This window comes from Salvelinus fontinalis, chromosome 2 (assembly GCF_029448725.1).
Source record: "Salvelinus fontinalis isolate EN_2023a chromosome 2, ASM2944872v1, whole genome shotgun sequence".
Lineage (NCBI taxonomy): Eukaryota > Metazoa > Chordata > Actinopteri > Salmoniformes > Salmonidae > Salvelinus > Salvelinus fontinalis.
The window spans coordinates 77,248,794-77,273,525 of record NC_074666.1 but is presented as its reverse complement, the minus strand read 5'-3'; the positions used below and the strand labels follow the sequence as shown (position 1 = coordinate 77,273,525).

The 24,732-nt window shown below is 47.4% G+C and overlaps 1 protein-coding gene and 1 pseudogene across 1 annotated transcript; both read left to right on the top strand.

Moving 5' to 3' along the window:
• LOC129867428 (meiosis inhibitor protein 1-like) overlaps window positions 1-11,773 on the top strand; it is a 37,070-nt pseudogene extending 25,297 nt beyond the window's left edge.
• A 165-nt stretch (window positions 11,774-11,938) lies between these two features.
• Window positions 11,939-24,646, top strand: LOC129826983 (coiled-coil domain-containing protein 134-like). Its single transcript, XM_055887915.1, has 7 exons — window positions 11,939-12,029; window positions 20,757-20,881; window positions 21,496-21,617; window positions 22,002-22,086; window positions 22,321-22,502; window positions 22,691-22,762; window positions 23,031-24,646. The coding sequence occupies exons 2-7, from the start codon at window positions 20,785-20,787 to the stop codon at window positions 23,154-23,156; spliced, it is 684 nt and encodes a 227-aa protein (XP_055743890.1). The 5' UTR covers window positions 11,939-12,029; window positions 20,757-20,784; the 3' UTR covers window positions 23,157-24,646.
• The last annotated feature ends 86 nt before the right edge of the window (window positions 24,647-24,732 follow it).

Genomic DNA, 24,732 nt, shown 5'->3' with positions numbered 1-24,732 from the left:
AGCATGGAGGCGCTACCAGGAGACAGGCCAGTACATCAGGAGACGTGGAGGAGGCCGTAGGAGGGCAACAACCCAGCAGCAGGACCGCTACCTCCGCCTTTGAGCAGGAGGAGCACTGCAAGAGCCCTGCAAAATGACCTCCAGCAGGCCACAAATGTGCATGTGTCAGCATATGGTCTCACAAGGGCTCTGAGGATCTCATCTCGGTACCTAATGGAAGGCAGGCTACCTCTGGCGAGCACATGGAGGGCTGTGCGGCCCCACAAAGAAATGCCACCCCACACCATGACTGAGAGATTTTGTTATTAAAAGGGTCAATGCAGGTATACCCGGGTATCCATTTGATTAGCTATTTAGCAGCCTTGTTTAGCAGTCTTGTGGCTTGGGGTTAGAAGCTGTAGCAGGTAGAACAGAGAGAACAGTCTATGGCTTGGGTTGCTGGAGTCTTCCTCTGACTCCGCCTAGTATAGAGGTCCTGGATGGCAGTGAGCTCGGCCCCAGTGATGTACTGGGCCGTACTCACCACCCTCTGTAGCGCCTTGCGGTCGGGCGCCTTGCAGTTGCCGTACCAAGCAGTGATGCAGCCAGTCAAGATGTTTTCAAAGGTGAAGTTGTTGAACTTTTTGATGATTTCAGGGCCCATGTCAAATCTTTTCAGCCTCCTGAGGGGAAGAGGCAATGTTGTGCCCTCTTCAAACTGTGTGGGTGTGTGTTTACCATGTTAATTCATTAGTGATGTGGACACTGAGGAAGTTGAAGCTCTTGACCCGTTACACGACAGCCCCATTGATGTGGATGGGGCCGTGCTCGCCCCGGCATTTCCTTTAGTCCACGATCAGCTCCTTTGTGTCGCTGACTTTGAGTGAAAGGTTGTTGCCCTGGCACCACACTGCCAGGTCTTTGACCTCCTCCCTATAGGCTTTCTCATAGTTGTCGGTGATCAGCCCTATCAGCGTGGGCGGATGTATTGTTGCCTACCCTCACCGCTTGGGGGAGGCCTGTCAGGAAGTCTGGGATCCAGTTACAGAGGGAGGTGTTCAGTCCCAGGGTCCTGAGCTTGGTGATTATTTGTTCATTTGGACGATGCTGTTGATTGCTGAGCTGTAGTCATTGAACATCATTCTTATATAGGCATTAATTTTGTCCTGGTGGGTGGGGGCAGTGTAGGGTGCAATAGAGATTGCATCATCTGTGGGTTCAGGGTGTCTGGGATGATGGTGTTGATGTGATACATGACCCACATTTCAAAGAATTTCATGGCTATATATATTAGTGCTACGGGGCGATAGTTATTTAGGCAGGTTACCTTGGCGTTCTTGGGACCGGGACTATGGTGGTTAGCTTGAAACAAGTTGGTATTACAGACCGGGTCAGGGATAGGTTGAAAATGTCAGTGAAGACACTTGCTAGATGGTCAGCACATGCTCTGAGTAGACATCCTGGTATTCCGTCTGGCCCCGTGGCCTTGCGAATGTTAACCTGTTTATAGGTCTTACATCGGCTACGGAGAACTAGATCACATAGTCGTCCGGAACAGCTGGCACTGTCATGCATGGTTCAGTGTTGCTTGCCCTCAAAGCGAGCATAGAAGGCATTTAGCTTGTCTGGTAGGCTCGCGTTGCTGGGCATCTCGCGGCTGGGTTTCCATTTGTAATCCGTGAAAGTTTGCACGCCCTGCCACATCCGATGAGCGTCAGAGACGGTGTAGGATTCAATCTTAGTCCTTTATTGACGGTTTGCCTGTTTGATGACTCATTGGCGGTCTTAGCGTGATTTCTTATAAACGTCCAGATTAGTGACCCGCTCCTTGAAAAGCAGCAGCTCTTGTCTTTAGCACAGTGTGGGTGTTGCCTGTAATCCATGGCTTCTGGTTGGGTTATGGACTATGTATGGTCACTGTTGTGACAACGTCGTCGATGCACTTATTAATGAAGCCGGTGACTGAAGTGGTAAACACCTGAATGTTATCGGATGAATCCCGGGACCTATTCCAGTCTGTGCTTGTGAAACAGCCCTGTAGATTAGCATACACATCATCGGATCACTTCCGTATTGAGTCCGTAACTGGTACTTCCTGTTTGAGTTTTTGCTTGTAGGAGGATAGAGTTATGGTCTGATTTGCCAATGGGAGGGTGAGGAAGGTGTGTGGAGTAAAGGTGATCTAGAGGTTTGCCACAGTGTGTGCTGGTGATTTTGTCATTGTATGGCCCGTGTCTGGTTGTCTTTCATGTCTCAAATCAGATCAAATCAAACTTTATTTGTCACATGCGCCGAATACAACAAGTGTAGACCTTACCATGAAATGCTTACTTACAATCCCTTAACCAACAGTGCAGTACAAGAAGAGTTAAGAAAATATTTACCAAATAAAGTTAAAAAAAACAAATAGAAAAAGTAACACAATAAAATAACAATAACGAGGCTATATACAGGGGGTACCGGTACCGAGCCAGTGTGCGGGGGTAAAGGTTAGTTGAGGTCATTTGTACATGTAGGTGGGGTGAAGTGACTATGCATAGATAATAAACAGCGAGTAGCAGCAGTGTACAAAACAAATGGGGGGGTGTCAATGTAAATTGTCCGGTGGCCATTTGATTCATTGTTCAGCATTCTTATGTCTTGGGGTTAGAAGCTGTTAAGGAGCCTTTTGATCCTAGACTAGGCGCTCCGTTACCGCTTGCCATGCGGTAGCAGAGCAAGTCTATGACTTGGGTGTTTTATGGGCTTTCCTCTGACACCGCCTATTATATAGGTCCTAGATGGCAGGAAGCATGGCCCCAGTGATGTACTGGACTGTATGCACTACCCTCTGTAGCGCATTATGGTCAGATGCAGAGCAGATGCCATACCAGGCGGTGATGCAACCGGTCAGGATGCTCTCGATGGTGCAGCTGTAGAATTTTTTATAATCCTCAATGCCATTGGATGAATTCCAGAACATATTCCAGTCTGTGGTAGTAGAACAGTCCTGTAGCGTAGCATCTGCGTCATCTGACCACTGTGTATGTCAGTGTATTCACGCCTCACCATCATCCTGACCTGTCCTTTCGCCCTCTGTCACCAGCCCAGCATGTGGTGTGTCATCCCTGGAGTCGCTTCCTGCTCTACTCTCTGCTTAACTCTGGAGAGAGCTGCCTGCTGCACCCAGCTACACTCACACTACTCACACTGGTAAGACTGCACCCAGCCACACTCACACTACGCACACTGGTAAGACTGCACCCAGCCACACTCACACTACTCACACTGGTAAGACTGCACCCAGCCACACTCACACTACGCACACTGGTAAGACTGCACCCAGCCACACTCACACTACTCACACTGGTAAGACTGCACCCAGCCACACTCACACTACTCACACTGGTAAGACTGCACCCAGCCACACTCACACTACGCACACTGGTAAGACTGCACCCAGCCACACTCACACTACTCACACTGGTAAGACTGCAACCAGCCACACTCACACTACTCACACTGGTAAGACTGCACCCAGCTACACTCACACTACTCACACTGGTAAGACTGCACCCAGCCACACTCACACTGGTAAGACTGCAGCCAGCCACACTCACACTGGTAAGACTGCACCCAGCCACACTCACACTACTCACACTGGTAAGACTGCACCCAGCCACACTCACACTACTCACACTGGTAAGACTGCACCCAGCCACACTCACACTACTCACACTGGTAAGACTGTACCCAGCCACACTCACACTACTCACAGTGGTAAGACTGCACCCAGCTACACTCACACTACTCACACTGGTAAGACTGCACCCAGCCACACTCACACTGGTAAGACTGCACCCAGCCACACTCACACTGGTAAGACTGCACCCAGCCACACTCACACTGGTAAGACTGCACCCAGCCACACTCACACTGGTAAGACTGCACCCAGCCACACTCACACTGGTAAGACTGCACCCAACCACACTCACACTGGTAAGACTGCACCCAGCCACACTCACACTGGTAAGACTGCACCCAGCCACACTCACACTGGTAAGACTGCACCCAGCCACACTCACACTGGTAAGACTGCACCCAGCCACACTCACACTGGTAAGACTGCACCCAGCCACACTCACACTGGTAAGACTGTACCCAGCCACACTCACACTGGTAAGACTGTACCCAGCCACACTCACACTGGTAAGACTGTACCCAGCCACACTCACACTGGTAAGACTGTACCCAGCCACACTCACACTGGTAAGACTGTACCCAGCCACACTCACACTGGTAAGACTGTACCCAGCCACACTCACACTGGTAAGACTGTACCCAGCCACACTCACACTGGTAAGACTGCACCCAGCCACACTCACACTGGTAAGACTGCACCCAGCCACACTCACACTACTCACACTGGTAAGACTGTACCCAGCCACACTCACACTGGTAAGACTGTACCCAGCCACACTCACACTGGTAAGACTGTACCCAGCCACACTCACACTGGTAAGACTGTACCCAGCCACACTCACACTGGTAAGACTGTACCCAGCCACACTCACACTGGTAAGACTGTACCCAGCCACACTCACACTGGTAAGACTGTACCCAGCCACACTCACACTGGTAAGACTGTACCCAGCCACACTCACACTGGTAAGACTGCACCCAGCCACACTCACACTACTCACACTGGTAAGACTGCACCCAGCCACACTCACACTACTCACACTGGTAAGACTGCACCCAACCACACTCACACTGGTAAGACTGCACCCAGCCACACTCACACTGGTAAGACTGCACCCAGCCACAATCACACTGGTAAGACTGTACCCAGCCACACTCACACTGGTAAGACTGCACCCAGCCACACTCACACTGGTAAGACTGCACCCAGCCACACTCACACTGGTAAGACTGCACCCAGCCACACTCACACTGGTAAGACTGCACCCAGCCACACTCACACTGGTAAGACTGCACCCAGCCACACTCACACTGGTAAGACTGTACCCAGCCACACTCACACTGGTAAGACTGCACCCAGCCACACTCACACTGGTAAGACTGTACCCAGCCACACTCACACTGGTAAGACTGCACCCAGCCACACTCACACTGGTAAGACTGCACCCAGCCACACTCACACTGGTAAGACTGTACCCAGCCACACTCACACTGGTAAGACTGTACCCAGCCACACTCACACTGGTAAGACTGTACCCAGCCACACTCACACTGGTAAGACTGTACCCAGCCACACTCACACTGGTAAGACTGTACCCAGCCACACTCACACTGGTAAGACTGTACCCAGCCACACTCACACTGGTAAGACTGCACCCAGCCACACTCACACTGGTAAGACTGCACCCCGCCACACTCACACTGGTAAGACTGTACCCAGCCACACTCACACTGGTAAGACTGTACCCAGCCACACTCACACTGGTAAGACTGTACCCAGCCACACTCACACTGGTAAGACTGCACCCAGCCACACTCACACTACTCACACTGGTAAGACTGTACCCAGCCACACTCACACTGGTAAGACTGTACCCAGCCACACTCACATTGGTAAGACTGTACCCAGCCACACTCACACTGGTAAGACTGTACCCAGCCACACTCACACTGGTAAGACTTTACCCAGCCACACTCACACTGGTAAGACTGCACCCAGCCACACTCACACTACTCACACTGGTAAGACTGCACCCAGCCACACTCACACTACTCACACTGGTAAGACTGCACCCAACCACACTCACACTGGTAAGACTGCACCCAGCCACACTCACACTGGTAAGACTGCACCCAGCCACACTCACACTGGTAAGACTGTACCCAGCCACACTCACACTGGTAAGACTGCACCCAGCCACACTCACACTGGTAAGACTGCACCCAGCCACACTCACACTGGTAAGACTGCACCCAGCCACACTCACACTGGTAAGACTGCACCCAGCCACACTCACACTGGTAAGACTGCACCCAGCCACACTCACACTGGTAAGACTGCACCCAGCCACACTCACACTGGTAAGACTGCACCCAGCCACACTTACACTGGTAAGACTGCACCCAGCCACACTCACACTGGTAAGACTGCACCCAGCCACACTCACACTGGTAAGACTGCACCCAGCCACACTCACACTGGTAAGACTGCACCCAGCCACACTCACACTACTCACACTGGTAAGACTGCACCCAGCCACACTCACACTACTCACACTGGTAAGACTGCACCCAGCTACACTCACACTACTCACACTGGTAAGACTGCACCCAGCCACACTCACACTGGTAAGACTGTACCCAGCCACACTCACATTGGTAAGACTGCACCCAGCTACACTCACACTACTCACACTGGTAAGACTGCACCCAGCCACACTCACACTGGTAAGACTGCACCCAGCCACACTCACACTGGTAAGACTGCACCCAGCCACACTCACACTACTCACACTGGTAAGACTGTACCCAGCCACACTCACACTACTCACACTGGTAAGACTGTACCCAGCCACACTCACACTACTCACAGTGGTAAGACTGCACCCAGCCACACTCACACTACTCACACTGGTAAGACTGCACCCAGCCACACTCACACTGGTAAGACTGTACCCAGCCACACTCACACTGGTAAGACTGCACCCAGCCACACTCACACTGGTAAGACTGCACCCAGCCACACTCACACTGGTAAGACTGTACCCAGCCACACTCACACTGGTAAGACTGTACCCAGCCACACTCACACTGGTAAGACTGTACCCAGCCACACTCACACTGGTAAGACTGTACCCAGCCACACTCACACTGGTAAGACTGTACCCAGCCACACTCACACTGGTAAGACTGTACCCAGCCACACTCACACTGGTAAGACTGCACCCAGCCACACTCACACTGGTAAGACTGCACCCAGCCACACTCACACTGGTATGACTGCACCCAGCCACACTCACACTGGTAAGACTGTACCCAGCCACACTCACACTGGTAAGACTGTACCCAGCCACACTCACACTGGTAAGACTGTACCCAGCCACACTCACACTGGTAAGACTGTACCCAGCCACACTCACACTGGTAAGACTGCACCCAGCCACACTCACACTACTCACACTGGTAAGACTGTACCCAGCCACACTCACACTGGTAAGACTGTACCCAGCCACACTCACACTGGTAAGACTGTACCCAGCCACACTCACACTGGTAAGACTGTACCCAGCCACACTCACACTGGTAAGACTGTACCCAGCCACACTCACACTGGTAAGACTGTACCCAGCCACACTCACACTGGTAAGACTGTACCCAGCCACACTCACACTGGTAAGACTGTACCCAGCCACACTCACACTGGTAAGACTGCACCCAGCCACACTCACACTACTCACACTGGTAAGACTGCACCCAGCCACACTCACACTACTCACACTGGTAAGACTGCACCCAGCCACACTCACACTGGTAAGACTGCACCCAGCCACACTCACACTGGTAAGACTGCACCCAGCCACACTCACACTGGTAAGACTGCACCCAGCCACACTCACACTGGTAAGACTGCACCCAGCCACACTCACACTGGTAAGACTGCACCCAGCCACACTCACACTGGTAAGACTGCACCCAGCCACACTCACACTGGTAAGACTGCACCCAGCCACACTCACACTGGTAAGACTGCACCCAGCCACACTCACACTGGTAAGACTGCACCCAGCCACACTCACACTGGTAAGACTGCACCCAGCCACACTCACACTGGTAAGACGGCACCCAGCCACACTCACACTGGTAAGACTGCACCCAGCCACACTCACACTGGTAAGACTGTACCCAGCCACACTCACACTGGTAAGACTGTACCCAGCCACACTCACACTGGTAAGACTGTACCCAGCCACACTCACACTGGTAAGACTGCACCCAGCCACACTCACACTGGTAAGACTGTACCCAGCCACACTCACACTGGTAAGACTGTACCCAGCCACACTCACACTGGTAAGACTGCACCCAGCCACACTCACACTGGTAAGACTGCACCCAGCCACACTCACACTGGTAAGACTGCACCCAGCCACACTCACACTGGTAAGACTGCACCCAGCCACACTCACACTGGTAAGACTGTACCCAACCACACTCACACTGGTAAGACTGCACCCAGCCACACTCACACTGGTAAGACTGTACCCAGCCACACTCACACTGGTAAGACTGTACCCAGCCACACTCACACTGGTAAGACTGTACCCAGCCACACTCACACTGGTAAGACTGCACCCAGCCACACTCACACTGGTAAGACTGCACCCAGCCACACTCACACTGGTAAGACTGCACCCAGCCACACTCACACTGGTAAGACTGCACCCAGCCACACTCACACTGGTAAGACTGCACCCAGCCACACTCACACTGGTAAGACTGTACCCAGCCACACTCACACTGGTAAGACTGTACCCAGCCACACTCACACTGGTAAGACTGTACCCAGCCACACTCACACTGGTAAGACTGTACCCAGCCACACTCACACTGGTAAGACTGTACCCAGCCACACTCACACTGGTAAGACTGCACCCAGCCACACTCACACTGGTAAGACTGCACCCAGCCACACTCTGCTAGGTGAACTGAACGAGTGTGCTCGCATACTCCCTTAAAAGACCTTTGCTTGAAAAATTAGAAGAAAGCGGCAATAGTACTGTTTTTCTTGAGACGCCATAGCCAGTATATACTTCCTCAAAATAGTTAGAATTCATCTAAGATAACTCAAGAATACTGCAATTCATTTAGATGTTTTTGCCAAGGAGATCTTAGTCACATAATGTTACATCTAACTAAGATGTTTGGTGCAGTATTTCTCAAGGGAAAAAATCTGCATGAAAACGAATTGTCCGTCGTTGAATGACAACAAACACTTAATTGAAGAATCCCTACTGTTGACCAATCACCGAAGAATGGGCGTAGACTTTTTCTACCGAATTCGGCTTGTCAAAACGGCCCAAAACGGCGTCATAATAAATACACATATATGAACTACTCCGAACTGTTTTGGATGGGAAGCATGCACATGCTTCAAGACTGCACCCGCACACTCACTACAGTTGGTCTTTGAAGCAGTGCAGGACCATTTTGAAGTGTATTAAAATGTGTCTTTGCCTTCTGTTTGTAAGCACCCCGATGAAGCCTTGAATACCAACACATGTCTCTCCCATGCAGCTGTTGCGGTATGGCAGTAGGGTGGTGGTGTGGGAGCCAGACCTGTATCAGATGTTGGAGGCGGTGGAGAAGAGAGGCCTGAACGAGCTGGGAGAGAACACAACACAGGCCCTGAGACAGCTGCTCACATAGGTACAGTACACAACACACTGACTGGAACACATACAGCAGCAGAGTAAAACGCAAAGAGAGCACACAGGCAGAGCTCTATGAGACTATGTTTAACGTCACTGAGACACAGTCTTTAAATTGTCCCATGTTCAAGCAGCCCCCTGTCACCACCTCTACGCCATTGTGTCACACATGACAGTGGCAGGACACAGGCCCTCATAGGGTTCATCTGGCTCAGTAATGGAATGTCACTGCACTGAAAGTCATTACTGTCCCCATTTGTCATGTGATACACCATCATGCTGGCCCTGCTGCCTCCCTTAGTGACAGAGCTTTGACGTGTGTGTGTGTGTGACTCTTATTCAGGGGTTAGCAGAGCTGAATGTACTCCAGCAGTGTGCGCTTCAGTAGCTTGTCAGATCAGAGCGGGTCTTATGGGAGACTGGCCTGTCACGATATCCGCTGCATGCTGCCTCTTATTATAATAATAATAATAATAATAGATTTATTTTATATAGCGCTTTTCATTACAAATAGAATCTCAAATATGCTGTAAATACAAACAAAACAAATGTAAAATCTGGCAGGTCTTGGTGATGGTCTTCCACAGATTCAGATGATAAGGTGTGTTCAGCCAGGCAGTTAAGAAAAGCTGGGCAGTAGCGTAAGCGGATGGACCTTCGATGGCACTGAGAGGGAGCGGCGTCAGTCAGTTATTTAAACGGGCCCGGAGTGCTTCATCAGGCACCTCGTTTGTTGTCTCCTCCTCTGTAGGTAGGCTGGATAGCCCACTACTTAGGTGCAGCACCCACCTGGGTGCTTCAACAGCTAGAAGTGCCAGAAAGACCAGCACACCTCAGCAGTAGTCAGGAAACAGTCCCATACGAGGCAGACCTCTCAACCCCTCACACCGCAGTGTACATCATTCATGCAAAGAGGGCAGGTGGAAAAAAGCCAGTGCTGTATTATAGCTGTTTCCACCAGATTCCTGTCTCATCTCTCTTGTAGTCTCTGTCTCTCCTTCACCCACTGACTCTTTCTCACCTCTCCCTCTCTCTTCCTCAGCTCCAGTGCAGTATATTCCACCCCCCTCCTACAGAGGAGAGCAGACTGAGGGCCAATACTCTGATGGAGTCACTGAACTCCCTGCCTCACACAGCCAACGACAACCTGCCCACCAGCATTCTGTATCCTACACTCATGTACCCCGGCGACCCCCCCCCCCCCCCCCACACACACACAGTAATAGCATAAAAGATAGTTCGTGTAAGAGATGTTCCTCTTTTTTTTTAAGTCGACAGAGCAGTACTTATCAGTCTTTATTGATTTTTACAGGCCATTGACTAAATCTGTCATATGTGATGCATTCCACTTCATCTCTTGTGCTGTCCCTGCTGTTGCCACGTACTGAGTCTCCACTCATGTTTCAGTACATCTCTGTCAGAGGTATAGACCAACTTGTTTTAGTCATCAGACACAGACACATGCCATTACAGTGCTCTTTCTAGGAGCGCTCTTTCTCTCGCCTTCCTATCTGTCCTTAACCCCCTTTCTCAGGCGTGTTGGAGAGATGCATCTCTGCCTGTCCAACTTCACTGTGAAGAGAGACGGACACATTGGCTCTCAGTTATAGACCTGTTTGATTTATTGATCTATTTATTTATGGCTGTTTTTGCAACCAAACAGCCTTATTCTGAAGAGGTGTCTGGTACGACTCCTGTCATATTATTACTGATTGACTGTGTCAGTAAAAAAAAACTAGGGGGGGGCATCCATTAATTTGCCTTTATGTTTGAGGTCTTTCAATAATATAAGTTTATTATAAAGAATTGTTTGGAAAAGAACAGTTGTCATATGTCATTTCAGTAGAAATATAGGCCAATCTGAGGCCACCGATTTGGATGGTCATGGCTAGATGTCAAATTGACATCAAACGTTTTTGTTTTTTGCATTTTAGCAAACCATATCTCTTTTCCTAAGATTAACCTAATTCTCCTAGCTTGCTACGTTAATTAACCTAACCTGCTGCGTAAATTCTCCTGACCTGCTACTAAAAGTACATTCTGGTCAATTCTGACACAAGCTGTATCCCAGGGGTAGGTAACCCTGTTGCTTGAGTACTGCAGGATTTTGTTCCCAACTAGGCACTACACCTGACCAACTGAGCTAATTGATCAGTAAAGTGATTGCCTAAATTCAACACAACTGGTCTTCCTGGTCGGTTAAATCAAAACATGAAGTGGCTGCTGCACTCTAGGACCAGGGTTGCCATCCCTTGCTGTATCCCTTCTAGCCGATTTACAGCCAACTGCAGTTATGGAATGTTTGCTCACGAGTATAGTTCATTGGCTGATCCCTCCTGGTGACCTGGATGGAGGTACTGTATGTGATCCCTCATAACCCATAGGAAGTCCCACCCAGTTGACTACTTCAAATGGTGAAAGTCCCCAAAGGATTTTGCCCATGCTGAAACGGGCTTTTGGCATTAGAGTCCTCTGTCTATGGGTTTACTTGCTTTCGTGATAAACGGGAGGGGGAGGGATTTACCGCGTACAACGGCCTGTGTGCCGCTCTAAAATTTCCGTCTGGAAACCACCTCCTTCCATGTAATCGCTGGCTATCATTCGTCCAAGCAGAGCCAGCGGTGCGATCGTGGCAGTGGCGGAGTGGAGCAAGCGACTTTTGTATGTAAATTAACATTTCAAACGCGATATTGTCACCTGAGTATTGTAGCAAATACTCCGCAACTGATGTCTCCATCTTTATGAGGAAACTGATGCTAGCGAGAAAGAGTCGTTAGTTTTGCTATCGTTTTATATCGCACTGTTTGTTACTACGAGGTGAGTGAACGGCGAGTTAGTGATGTCTAAGTCTAGTGTTCACAGCTGACCAGTAGCGAGCGAAATGCATGCATTGGGATACAGATGGGTTTACATTGTCATTCAAATTCTCGATGGCCGGTTTATTCACAAGTAGTCCCGTCAGGTAATGAAATGCTGCTATTTCATGTACCTCGGTTGTTTTCAAAGATAGCGAACTGCACACCACAAAAACGCGAACGTCTTCTAAAACCATGCAACAAAGATCATTGTGGCTCGAGCCTCTTCCTTGAAATGGTGTCTGACATACTAATGATGGGAAACATGAAATTAAAGGATCGTTCAAGTCCACTGTATGCAAAACAGCTTCCAAGCAGGGTCAGAAAGGGGTCATTTTGATTGGCAGTATATTAACCTTTATCTCAACAAGTTAACGTTTTGTATGACATTTCCTCAAAGTATCTATTATTGGCAACAAAATACTTGGTCAATACCCAGTGCTTCTCTGAAAGCATAAAATAACAGCTGTATGTATCACGCAGAGAGCTCAGATATTGTAATGTATCCCACCCTGAACCCCTAATCTCTGACAGATTATATGTTACAACATACTGTACTAGATTACATTTAATGTATACATCTGGCCCTTCTTTGGACACCGTGTTAACAAACCTCCAAACGAGCTTCAATGCCATACAACACTCCTTCCGTGGCCTCCAACTCTTAAACGCTACATTTTAATGTATTAAGAAAATATCTTACAACAGCCTACATACAGAGTTTGATGGCCCATTCTGTAATGGACAGCCAGGGGTGTCATGCACACGTTATTTTATAGGGGGCACGAATTATGTGTTGATGAATTCTTTAGCATGGTCTGGAGCCCCCTCCAGATTGTAAGAAAAAGCTGTTTCAGGTGTTGGACAATTTAGGATTTTTCAATCTATAGCCATATGATTATACCTAATTCCATGTAAAATATATCTATTTTTCTGCATAGGTTATGTAAACATACTTCTTTTCCTGTATAATTGTAATTTTCATTAAAATGCCACACTGGTATATAGTATCATAACCTTAAATATGCTTCTCTGCATTTTTGCTAGCCCAGCTGGCTGCATATTGCGCTCGTATTCCTTTCCATCTTTTGTCATCTGCATCCAACTGGACTCCATGCAGCCGGCTATACACTCATGGCCCCCGCGACTGGCTCTACATAAAACATCCTCCTTAACTAGCTTTAAAAATATGGGCGAGGGTGCCAATTTCCTCCTTAACTAGCTTTAAAAATATGCACACTGTCTTAATAAAACACAATTTTCGACCACCATGCTTTAGTGGTTAGTGCTACTTCCTGATGTTGCACACGGCGTTCAGCCAGGGATAAACAGACTCCTGCAGCCTGATTGGCTGAACATCAGAGGTAGCATTAGCCACTCTAGCATGGTGGTGGAGCATTTTAGACAGTACCCATATTTTCTTCCCAGCGGCTCTTCGTTAAAACTAGTTAAGGAAATTGAAGCTGTTACAGCCTGAATTGAGGATGCTTTATGTATGAGCCGGTCGCCAGGAGACGAGTGTATAGAGGGGTTGGTTGTTTAGCATAGAACCCGACACGTGCGCAACTATGGAGAAAAACTGGGTTGGCTTAGATTGTTGACAACATGTAAACTACATTTTGTCTCCAAGTGTTTATTGAAAACATACACTGAACAAAAATGTATAAGTGCAACATCCAACAATTTCTAAGATTTTACTGAGTTACAGTTCATATAAAGAAATCAGTCAATTGAAATAATGTATTGGTACCTAATCTATGGATTTCACATGACTGGGAATACAGATACTTTTTATTTAGTTTTATAAAAAGGTAGGGGGGTGGATCAGAAAACCAGTCAGTATCTGGTGTGACCACCATTTGCCTTATGCAGCACGACACATCTCCTTCGCATTGAGTTAATAAGGCAGTTGATTGTGGAATGTTGTCCCACTCCTCTTCAATGGCTGTGGGAGGTTACTGGATATTGGCGGAAACACGCCGTTGTACACGTCGATCCAGAGCATCCCAAACATGCTCAATGGGGGACATGTCTTGTGAGTATGCAGGCCATGGAAGAACTGGGACATTTTCAGCTTCCAGGAATTGTGTACAGATCCTTGGGACATGGGGGGCTTGCATTATCATGCTGAAACATGAGGGATGGCGGTGGATGAATGGCACGACAATGGGCCTCAGGATCTCGTCACGGTATCTCTGTGCTTTCAAATTGCCATTGATAAAATGCATTTGTGTTCGTTTGCCATAGCTTATGCCTGCCCATACCATAACCCCACCCCCACCATGGGGATCTCTGTTCACAAAGTTGTCATCAAACTGCTTACTCACACGATGCCATACACGCTGTCTGCCATTTGCCCAGTAGAGTTGAAACCAGGATTCATCTGTGATGAGCATACTTCTCCACCATGACCGTCAAAGGTGAGCATTTGCCCACTGAAGTCGTTTACGACGCCGAACTGCAGTCAGGTCAAGACTGGTGAGGAAGCCGAGCACGAAGATGAGCTTCCCTGAGACGGTTTCTGTTTGTGCAGAAATTCTTCGGTTGTGCAAACCCACAGTTTCATCAGTTGTACGGGTGGCTGGTCTCAGACAAACCCGCTGGTGAAGAAGCTGGATGTGAAGGTCCTGGGCTGGCATGGTTACACTTGTGCGGTTGTGAGGCCGGTTGGACAAATTCTCTAAAATTGTTGGAGGCGGCTTATGGTAGAGAAATGAACATTCAGTTCTCTGGCAACAGCTCTGGTGGACATTCCTGCAGTCAGCATGCCAATTTCATGCTCCTTCAACTTGAGACATCGGTGGCATTGTTGTGACACTTTAGTGGCCTTAGTAAGAGTGCACCTGTGTAATGATCATGCTGTTTAATCAGCTTCTTTTTTAATCCCCTTTTCTCCCCATTTGCGTGGTATCCAATTGGTAGTTAGTCTTGTCTCATCGCTGCAACTCCCATACGGACTCGGGAGAGGCAAAGGTCGAGAGCCGTGCGTCCTCCCAAACACAACCCAACCATGTGTTCGTCTGCTTCTTGACACAGTGTCCACTTAACCCGGAAGCCAGCCGCTACCAATGTGTCGGAGGAAAGAGCTGGCAACCGTGTTAGCGTGCACTGTGCCCGGCCCACCACAGGAGTCGCTAGTGCGCAATGGGACAAGGACATCCCTGCCAGCCAAACCCTCCCTTATCCCGGACAACGCTGGGCCAATTGTGCGCCGCCCCATGGGTCTCCCGGTTGCGACAGAGCCTGGACTCGAACCCAGAATCTCTAGTGGCACAGCTTGCACTGCGATGGCCCTTAATCAGCTTCTTGAAATGCTGCACCTGTCAGGTGGATGTATTATATTGGCAAAGGAGAAATGCTCACTAACAGGGATGTAAACAAATTTGTGCACAACATTTGAGAGAAATACGTTTTTTTTTTGTGTATAACATTTCCGGGATTTATTTCAGCTTATGAAACAGGACCAACTCTTAACATGTTGCGTTTATATTTTTGTCCAGTGTAAATACATTTGCACAATGAGCGCTTGTCTCGCAAATACATTGTTGTAGTTGTTGGTTAGCTATATAGTGAATTTTAGCATTGCCATGAAATCCTTAACACCTCCAAAGCAAGACATGATATCAAGAATAACATGAATCTAGCTGAAACGGGTCACTTACCATTCCCCACATGGGAGTTTCTTGTCATTGTTTGTAGCGATCTGGCCATCCAGAATCACAACTCACGGACTTCTGTCCCATTGAAGCGTGCGCATCGTTTTTGTGACGTTGTCAGCTAACCCATCTATAGCCAGCTGCATGGAGCCCAGTTGGATGCAGATGACAAACTACGTAAAAGGAATAATACGGCCGGTTGGCCTACATCTCTGCTAAAATATTTAAAGGAACGCGAGTCTTATTTAGTAATTGCTTGCTTTTCTAAAGTCTAGCGACCTTGCCAGCAGGCATGCCTGATAAGATAGACAAGCTACTCTAACTTGATCGCCTGCAATGGCTTGGTAGATAGTTATGAGGTTGGTCGACTGGGAAACCATCTGGGCTAGCTAAAGCCAACTTCATAAAATTGCTAGATGGCTATTATTACAGAGAAACAACCATTTTTAGTTTGATTTATTAATCAAGAAGGAATCAATAAGCTACAAAGCTTCATCAAATTAATTACAGTAAATGGGTGCATTTTGGAGTGTCATTTCTCAAATTCTGTGCTTTGCATGATGCCTGTGGGATATGATTGATCTGTCCTAGTCGCTTGCCCTCTCTGCTCCACCTTAATATCCCAGCACTTTGTCTATTCTGATGGAAGCATCAATGCTCAATGCCCATTTTGTCCATGGTGTTGACACTAATTAAATCTATGTCCTTCTTGGCTATGCTTGTAACGAAACATGGATATGGGGCTCCCTACTACTAAGCCTCTTCCCTGGTTGTCCGTCTTAGAAATATTTGACTTATTGACTTGCATGTTTAGTACAAAAAGCTGGAAGGCAGCCTAAAGATGTTTTCAGAATGCGCAAATTGTTCTTAATCGAACACTGTTTGTACTCTGCTGCTCCAACTGTATCATCAGCACCCATTTTTGCTGACAGAGTAGATGTTGCAAAGTTTCTCAAATTATATCGTGGTGATTCAGTCAAATGCCCTGTCATAGCCTATGTCAAATCACACAGCTTGCATAACCCAATCTCTGAATCTTCAGGCATTATTTTAATTAAATAGTCTAACCATAGGAGGGTAAGTGTCTTAGTAGGGGAATGCAACTGAAGAGTTCAGAATAGAGATACTACATTTTGAGAAACAGCTGAAAAGATGTTGTCAGTTCTCTTTCACTTACATCCCTGACACTTTCTCTCACTATCAGATCTCTGTCTTTAGGCCTAACCTTGTTGCGTATTGAAAAAGATAAATGAAATATTCAGCAGAAAAGCAGTTGGCTCCCACAGGGTCTCTCTCATCCCACAGTATACTTTCCTCATCTTTCTTCTGCTTCTCACAATCCCCCCTCTCTGCCACTTCCCCTTCTCGCTCTCTCTGATAATATTATCGATGGAGACATTGCTAAATTATACATTTGGTGTTCTATCGATGCTGTCTTCTCCTCCCTCTACACTTTTGTTTTCTGCTGATGTTTTTAAAGCCAGTGCTCATCAAATATGCATCAGTCCAAGACTCATTTTTATCTTGTTCAAATGTATTAACATGCTCCAAGGGAAAGGAGGCTGGACCTGAGGGAATGTTGAGGCAGCCCACAGCTTAGAGGATGGAGAGTGTATGAGAGGAAGAAAGAGGCTGCAAGACAGGGGCTGGTAAGAAGTCAGTGAAAGTTATTTGTGGGTTTAGATAAGTGGCTTTTAGAAGTTGTTTAAATGGGACAGATAACCTCATTAGAACCTGTGTAATTTATAGTACCGGACCAAACTGGCAGTCCTACAATCTAAGCTAGATGCCCTCAATCTCACACATCATCAAGGAACCCACCAGGTACAACCCTAAATCTGTAAACATGGGCACCCTCATAGACATTATCCTGACCAACTTGCCCTCCAAATACACCTCTGCTGTCTTCAATCAGGATCTCAGTGATCATTGCCTGTATCCGCTACGGGTCCGCGGTCAAACGACCACCCCTCATCACTGTCAAACGCTCCCTAAAACACTTCTGCGAGCAGGCCTTTCTAATCGACCTGGCCCGGGTATCCTGGAAGGATATTGACCTCATCCCGTCAGTTGAGGATGCCTGGTCATTCTTTAAAAGTAACTTCCTGGGACCTCCCGGGTGGCGCAGTGGTCTAGGGCACTGCATCGCAGTGCTAACTGCGCCACCAGAGTCTCTGGGTTCGCGCCCAGGCTCTGTCGCAGCCGGCCGCGACCGGGAGGTCCGTGGGGCGACGCACAATTGGCATAGCGTCGTCCGGGGTAGGGAGGGTTTGGCCGGTAGGGATATCCTTGTCTCATCGCGCTCCAGCGACTCCTGTGGCGGGCCGGGCGCAGTGTACACGGTGTTTCCTCCGACACATTGGTGCGGCTGGCTTCCGGGTTGGAGGCGCGCTGTGTTAAGAAGCAGTACGGCTGGTTGGGTTGTGCTTCGGAGGACGCATGGCTTTCGACCTTCGTCTCTCCCGAGCCCGTACGGGAGTTGTAGCAATGAGACAAGGTAGTAATTACTAGCGATTGGATACCACGAAAATTGGGGAGAAAATGGGATAAAAAAAATAAATAAATAAATAACTTCCTCACCATCTTAGATAAGCATGCCCCGTTCAAAAAATTCAGAACTAAGAACAGATATAGCCCTTGGTTCACTCCAGACCTGACTGCCCTCGACCAGCACAAAAACATCCTGTTGGGGACTGCACTAGCATCGAATAGTCCCCGCGATATGCAACTGTTCAGGGAAGTCAGTAACCAATACACGCAGTCAGTCAGGAAAGCAAAGGCTAGCTTTTTCAAGCAGAAATTTGCATCCTGTAGCTCTAACTCCAAAAAGTTCTGGGACACTGTAAAGTCCATGGAGAACAAGAGCACCTCCTCTCAGCTGCCCACTGCACCGAGGCTAGGGAACACGGTCATCACCGATAAATCCATGATAATCAAAAACTTCAACAAGCATTTCGCAACGGCTGGCCATGCCTTCCTCCTGGCTACTCCAACCTCGGCCCCCCCCCCCCCAGATAGCAGATGTTCTGAAAGTGCTGCAAAACCTGGACCCATACAAATCAGCTGGGCTTGACAATCTGGACCCTCTATTTCTGAAACTATCCGCCGCCATTGTCGCAACCCCTATTACCAGCCTGTTCAACCTCTCTTTCATATCGTCTGAGATCCCCAAGGATTGGAAAGCTGCCGCGGTCATCCACCTCTTCAAAGGGGGAGACACCCTGGACCCAAACTGTTACAGACCTATATCCATCCTGCCCTGCCTATCTAAGGTCCTCAAAAGCCAAGTTAATAAACAGATCTCGAATCCCACCGTACCTTCTCCGCTGTGCAATCCGGTTTCCGAGCCGGTCACGGGTGCTCCTCAGCACTCAAGGTACTAAACGATATCATAACCGCCATCGATAAAAGACAGTACTGTGCAGCCGTCTTCATCGACCTGGCCAAGGCTTTCGACTCTGTCAATCACCACTCTTTTCTCTGTATATTTCAATGATGTTGCTCTTGCTGCGGGCGATTCCCTGATCCACCTCTACGCAGACGACACCATTCTGTATACTTCTGGCCCTTCTTTGGAAACTGTGCTATCTAACCTCCAAACGAGCTTCAATGACATACAAAACTCCTTCCGTGGCTTCCAACTGCTCTTAAACGCTAGTAAAACCAAATGGATGCTTTTCAACCGTTCGCTGCCTGCACCCGCCCGCCCGACTAGCATCACCACCCTGGAAGGTTCCGACCTAGAATATGTGGACATCTATAAATACCTAGGTGTCTGGTTAGACTGTAAACTCTCCTTCCAGACTCATATTAAACATCTCCAATCCAAAATCAAATCTAGAATCGGCTTTCTATTTCGCAATAAAGCCTCCTTCACTCACGCCGCCAAACTTACCCTAGTAAAACTGACTATCCTACCGATCCTCGACTTCGGCGATGTCATCTACCAAATAGCTTCCAATACTCTACTCAGCAAACTAGATGCAGTTTATCATAGTGCCATCCGTTTTGTTACTAAAACACCTTATACCACCCACCACTGCGACCTGTATGCTCTAGGTGCACTGGCTCCAGGTCATCTATAAGTCCATGCTAGGTAAAGCTCCGCCTTATCTCAGTTCACTGGTCACGATAGCAACACCCACCATAGCACGCGCTCCAGCAGGTATATCTCACTGATCATCCCCAAAGCCAACACCTCATTTGGCCGCCTTTCCTTCCAGTTCTCTGCTGCCTGTGACTGGAACGAATTGCAAAAATCGCTGAAGTTGGAGACTTATTTCCCTCACCAACTTTAAACATTTGCTATCTGAGCAGCTAACCGATTGCTGCAGCTGTACATAGTCTACCTACCTACCTCATCCCCATACTGTTTTTATTTATTTACTTTTCTGCTCTTTTGCACACGATCATCTGAGGATTTATCACTCCAGTGTTAATCTGCTAAATTGTAATTATTCGCTCCTATGGCCTATTTGCCTACCTCCTCATGCCTTTTGCACACAATGTATATAGACTCTTTTTTTTCCTACTGTGTTATTGACTTGTTTATTGTTTACTCCATGTGTAACTCTGTGTTGTCTGTTCACACTGCTATGCTTTATTTTGGCCAGGTCGCAGTTGTAAATGAGAACTTGTTCTCAACTAGCCTACCTGGTTAAATAAAGGTGAAATAAAAAAAACAAATGGATTTAAAAAGTAAAAATATGATTTTATATATATATATATATATAACCTTCAAAACACATAGCAAAATATGCTCTAATGTCAACCAGACAGACCTACTGTAAATTTTTGGTTTTACAAGTTCAGTAAAAACATAATAAATATTTCAGAATACTGTTTAACTGCATTTTCTCTTGTTCTGTGTACGTTAGAGTGCCTCACCATCGCCACCTCTTGACCATGCTGAGTGTGTGTACAGTCCTCCTGGTGGTTGCTGCTGCAGCCCTCTCCTCTGCAGACTCCGATACGCACAGACACGACTCCAACCTGGAGATCTGTATCCTACTGTTGGTGTCTGTTTCCTCCTTCAGAATATTAAGAGGTGGCCTCCCGGGTGGCGCAGTGGTCTAGGGCACTGCATCGCAGTGCTAGCTGCGCCACCAGAGTCTCTGGGTTCGCGCCCATGCTCTGTCGCAGCCAGCCGCGACCGGGAGGTCCATGGGGCGACGCACAATTGGGCTAGCGTCGTCCGGGTTAGGGAGGGTTTGGCCGGTAGGGATATCCTTGTCTCATCGCGCTCCAGCGACTCCTGTGGCGGGCCGGGCGCAGTGCGCGCTAACCAAGGGGGCCAGGTGCACCCTCCGACACATTGGTGCGGCTGGCTTCCGGGTTGGAGGCGCGCTGTGTTAAGAAGCAGTGCAGCTTGGTTGGGTTGTGCTTCGGAGGACGCGTGGCTTTCGACCTTCGTCTCTCCCGAGCCCGTACGGGAGTTGTAGCGATGAGACAAGATAGTAATTACTAGCGATTGGATACGACGAAAATTGGGGAGAAAAGGGGGTAAATTTAAAAAGAATATTAAGAGGTGTCCTCTTGGATGACCCTTGATTAGTGTGTATGTCTTGAAATGTCTGTCAGCATTTCTTCCTGAACACCCCCCTCCCCCCCCATCAGACAAGCGTCTGTTTGAGACCAAGAGGAAAGACCAGCTAAATGCTCTGAAGAACCTGGTGGAGCTCAATGACATCAACCAGCAGTATAAGATCATAGACATCATGCTGAAGGGCCTGTTTAAGGTACAATGGCTCCACTCCTGTTTAACTTCCCTTCATGCTGACCATTAACTAGAAACAGGATGATGTGGCCTTAGCGGGAAGTAATTGCGGTGTTAGTTTCTTAGCATGTTTAGATTATTATGAGCTCATGAGTAGGCAACTAAGGCCACTTGCCAAGCACTATCTAAGTAGCCGGTCACTAATAAGACTAGAGTAACCCGGATTTAGCTTCCAAGTCTTCCTTTTGTGCTTAAAGACTCACTGTATATACTGTATTCCTCCCATATATATATATATTGATTCCCAGAGGACATATCTGCTATGTTGTATCTGCTCTGCCCAAGGACAACCATGGTGGTCAACCCACAGTGGGCAATCTACATTGTGTGTGTGTGTTCTGTGAAGGTGTTGGAGGACTCGAAGGCCGTCCTTATTGCAGCCAACATGCAGGCTGATGATCCCTTCCCCATGGATGACAAAATCAAAGAAGGTCAGATTATGGACATTGCACCGTTACTACACTTTGCTCTCTCTCCTCCCTCTTTCTCACTCGATGCTAATCTGGTTTGTCTGTCACCATCTTGCTTTTTTCTTTTCTGCCTGCCTCACCTTTTCCCTCTCCGCCTCTTACGCTCTCTTTTAGTACGTCAGTCTGCAGTGATTTACGTTCTAGTTTATTTCCTAAGTATGAAATGTAGACTAGTCTCTTTATCTCGCTCCATAGCCTACTCCCATGTGGTGGAGAACACAGCGTTCTTTGGGGACGTGGCGTTGCGTTTCCCACGTATTGTCCACCACTACTACGACCGTAACCCTGACTGGGGCGGCCTTCTGCGATGGGGGCTCCGCTTCTGCAACCTCACTGGGGTGTTCACCGGGGGCGCACACCAGCATGTTCTCTCACTGGTGAGAGGTGGATGGAACTGGGGCATAGAGGAAATGTTTATACTTTATTTAAAGCCAACAGATGTAATGTATCATCCTTATTACATTCTATAAGCATGTTGTAAGCATACTATTATAACTGTTTTCTATGTGCCAATCTTTTTCTATGGATTCAAAATGGCTGATAACTCTCGCTCCTTGTCTGTCAGATGTCGCAAGAGTTGGGAATAATAGAGAAATCCCCGGACTTCACCAACCCATACCGCACTGAGAGAGACAACGTGAGTAACACACAGTGGCTCTCAGCCTCTGTAACCACATTGTACACAATCGCAATGAAGCCTACCAGACAGACTTGGAAAGCGTGTTCTTTTAAGGCTTGTTTAACAAACAAGCTTGACTATGTTTGAGACAAGCATAACGTCAGTAAAACTCATACTGACTGCACCTTTCCCATCCTCTGCTGTTTGATTCTCCACACTCCATACACCTATTATTAAAAATGCCTCTCAAACACACGTTCACGCGCTCTGCTTTTCTCTGGCGCAGGTGCTTCACACTGCAGAGGCTTTTCAGAAGATCCTGAGGGAGGAGGAGAAGAGGAGGAGGAAAGAGGACAAGAGGAAAGAGATTAGGAAGGGGCCCCGCATCTCCCGCTCCCGTACTGAGCTATAGTACTTTACCTCAACTCTTGGAGAGAAATGATGAGGAGAAGGAAAATGTAGGGGGATGTCCTAGATTCAGTGATGAAGAGGTTGGGTCTTGGAACCGGTGAGTTCTGTCAAAGGGATAAAGTGGCAGCAGAGCATTTGAGAGGGAACTAGAAGTGTTTGTGGCACATGAACAAACTGGAGAGAAGGAAAGGAGGTTGAGCTCTATCTGTGGAATCAGACTTACTGTATACAGAACTGTGCCCAATCTGCAGTTATTATGAAACAAAGAAAATACAGCTAGCACATGTTGAAGATTTAATAAGGAAAGATCATTTTCATAACTAGATTACATAACTGTACTTTGGAAGAAACAGCAAATAACCAATGTTATGTTTTTTGTGAATAGATTGAATACAATGTACTACCATACAATTGTTTTGATGATGGGATTTTGTACGTATGAGTTGTTTACATTCCCATTCATCAAGCTTTAAAATATAAAGCTTGAATTAGTTGAATTATTTTTTGTGTTTTAAGTTTTCCTGTCGCCTTCTCCGGAGTTAGCAGATTTATATAATGACATTTTATGGGTTTGTTGTTGAATGGTCCTACTCTAGGTGTATCCTCTTGATTTGCGGTACAAGTGTTGATCGCGGAACCACTTTTCATGATGTCTGCCACTTGCTTTCCTAGACCCGAATGCTTTCTTAGCTCTGTCTGTGTGTGACTGTCCGCATGAGTGTTAAATGGGGTTTGGTCACTTACGATTTTAAATAAAAACTATTTTACATATTATTTTGTCTACAATTAGGGAGGGATAATGTCTTAGCGCTGTGTCTTTTGGCAACCACTCATCAGCTTAAACTTCTATATGATGTCACATTTGTTTCTGTCCATCTGATGGCCATAATGAAATGTCAGAACAGCAGTCACCTAGAACAATGCCTTTAAAAAAAATCTATATTTTGGCATATCTAGGGAAGATCTCAATTTCATACTCCTCCTGTCTCCTCAAAATCCATTCAACCAGAAATCCATCCTCTCTGACCACCTCCTGTGGGTTTTGAGAAAGCCAGAGGATGCGAGGAGTATACAAGTATACAATATACAAGAGATATTCCCCTAGTGTTTTGTTGCCTCTGCCATTTTGAGGGAAATTGTCTCATTTTAATACAAATAAGTTATATTCAATATACAGAGGTGATGACTGATTTTGATTTGTTAGTTTTGTAAATGCGACTATTTATGTATGTTCAGAGCAGTGCAGGCTGGTGGGAGGAGCTAAAGGAGGATGGGCTCATTTTAATGGGTGGAATGGAGTTAATGGAACGGAGTTAAAAGTTTTTTTTTTTTTCATTCCAGACATTTTAATGAGCATGTCCTCCTATAGCTCATCCCACCAGCCTCCTCTGGTTCAGATTGCTGAGATTCTCATTGCTGAGAATTTACTATCGTGAGTAGATTTATCATACATTTGTTAAGTTTAATAAAATAAAATTACTATGAATCATACTTGTTCATTTGAAATAATTACAAATAAATCACTCAATCGTTGAAGATTATGATACAAGTCAATGTAATGAAATCAGAATGCGGAA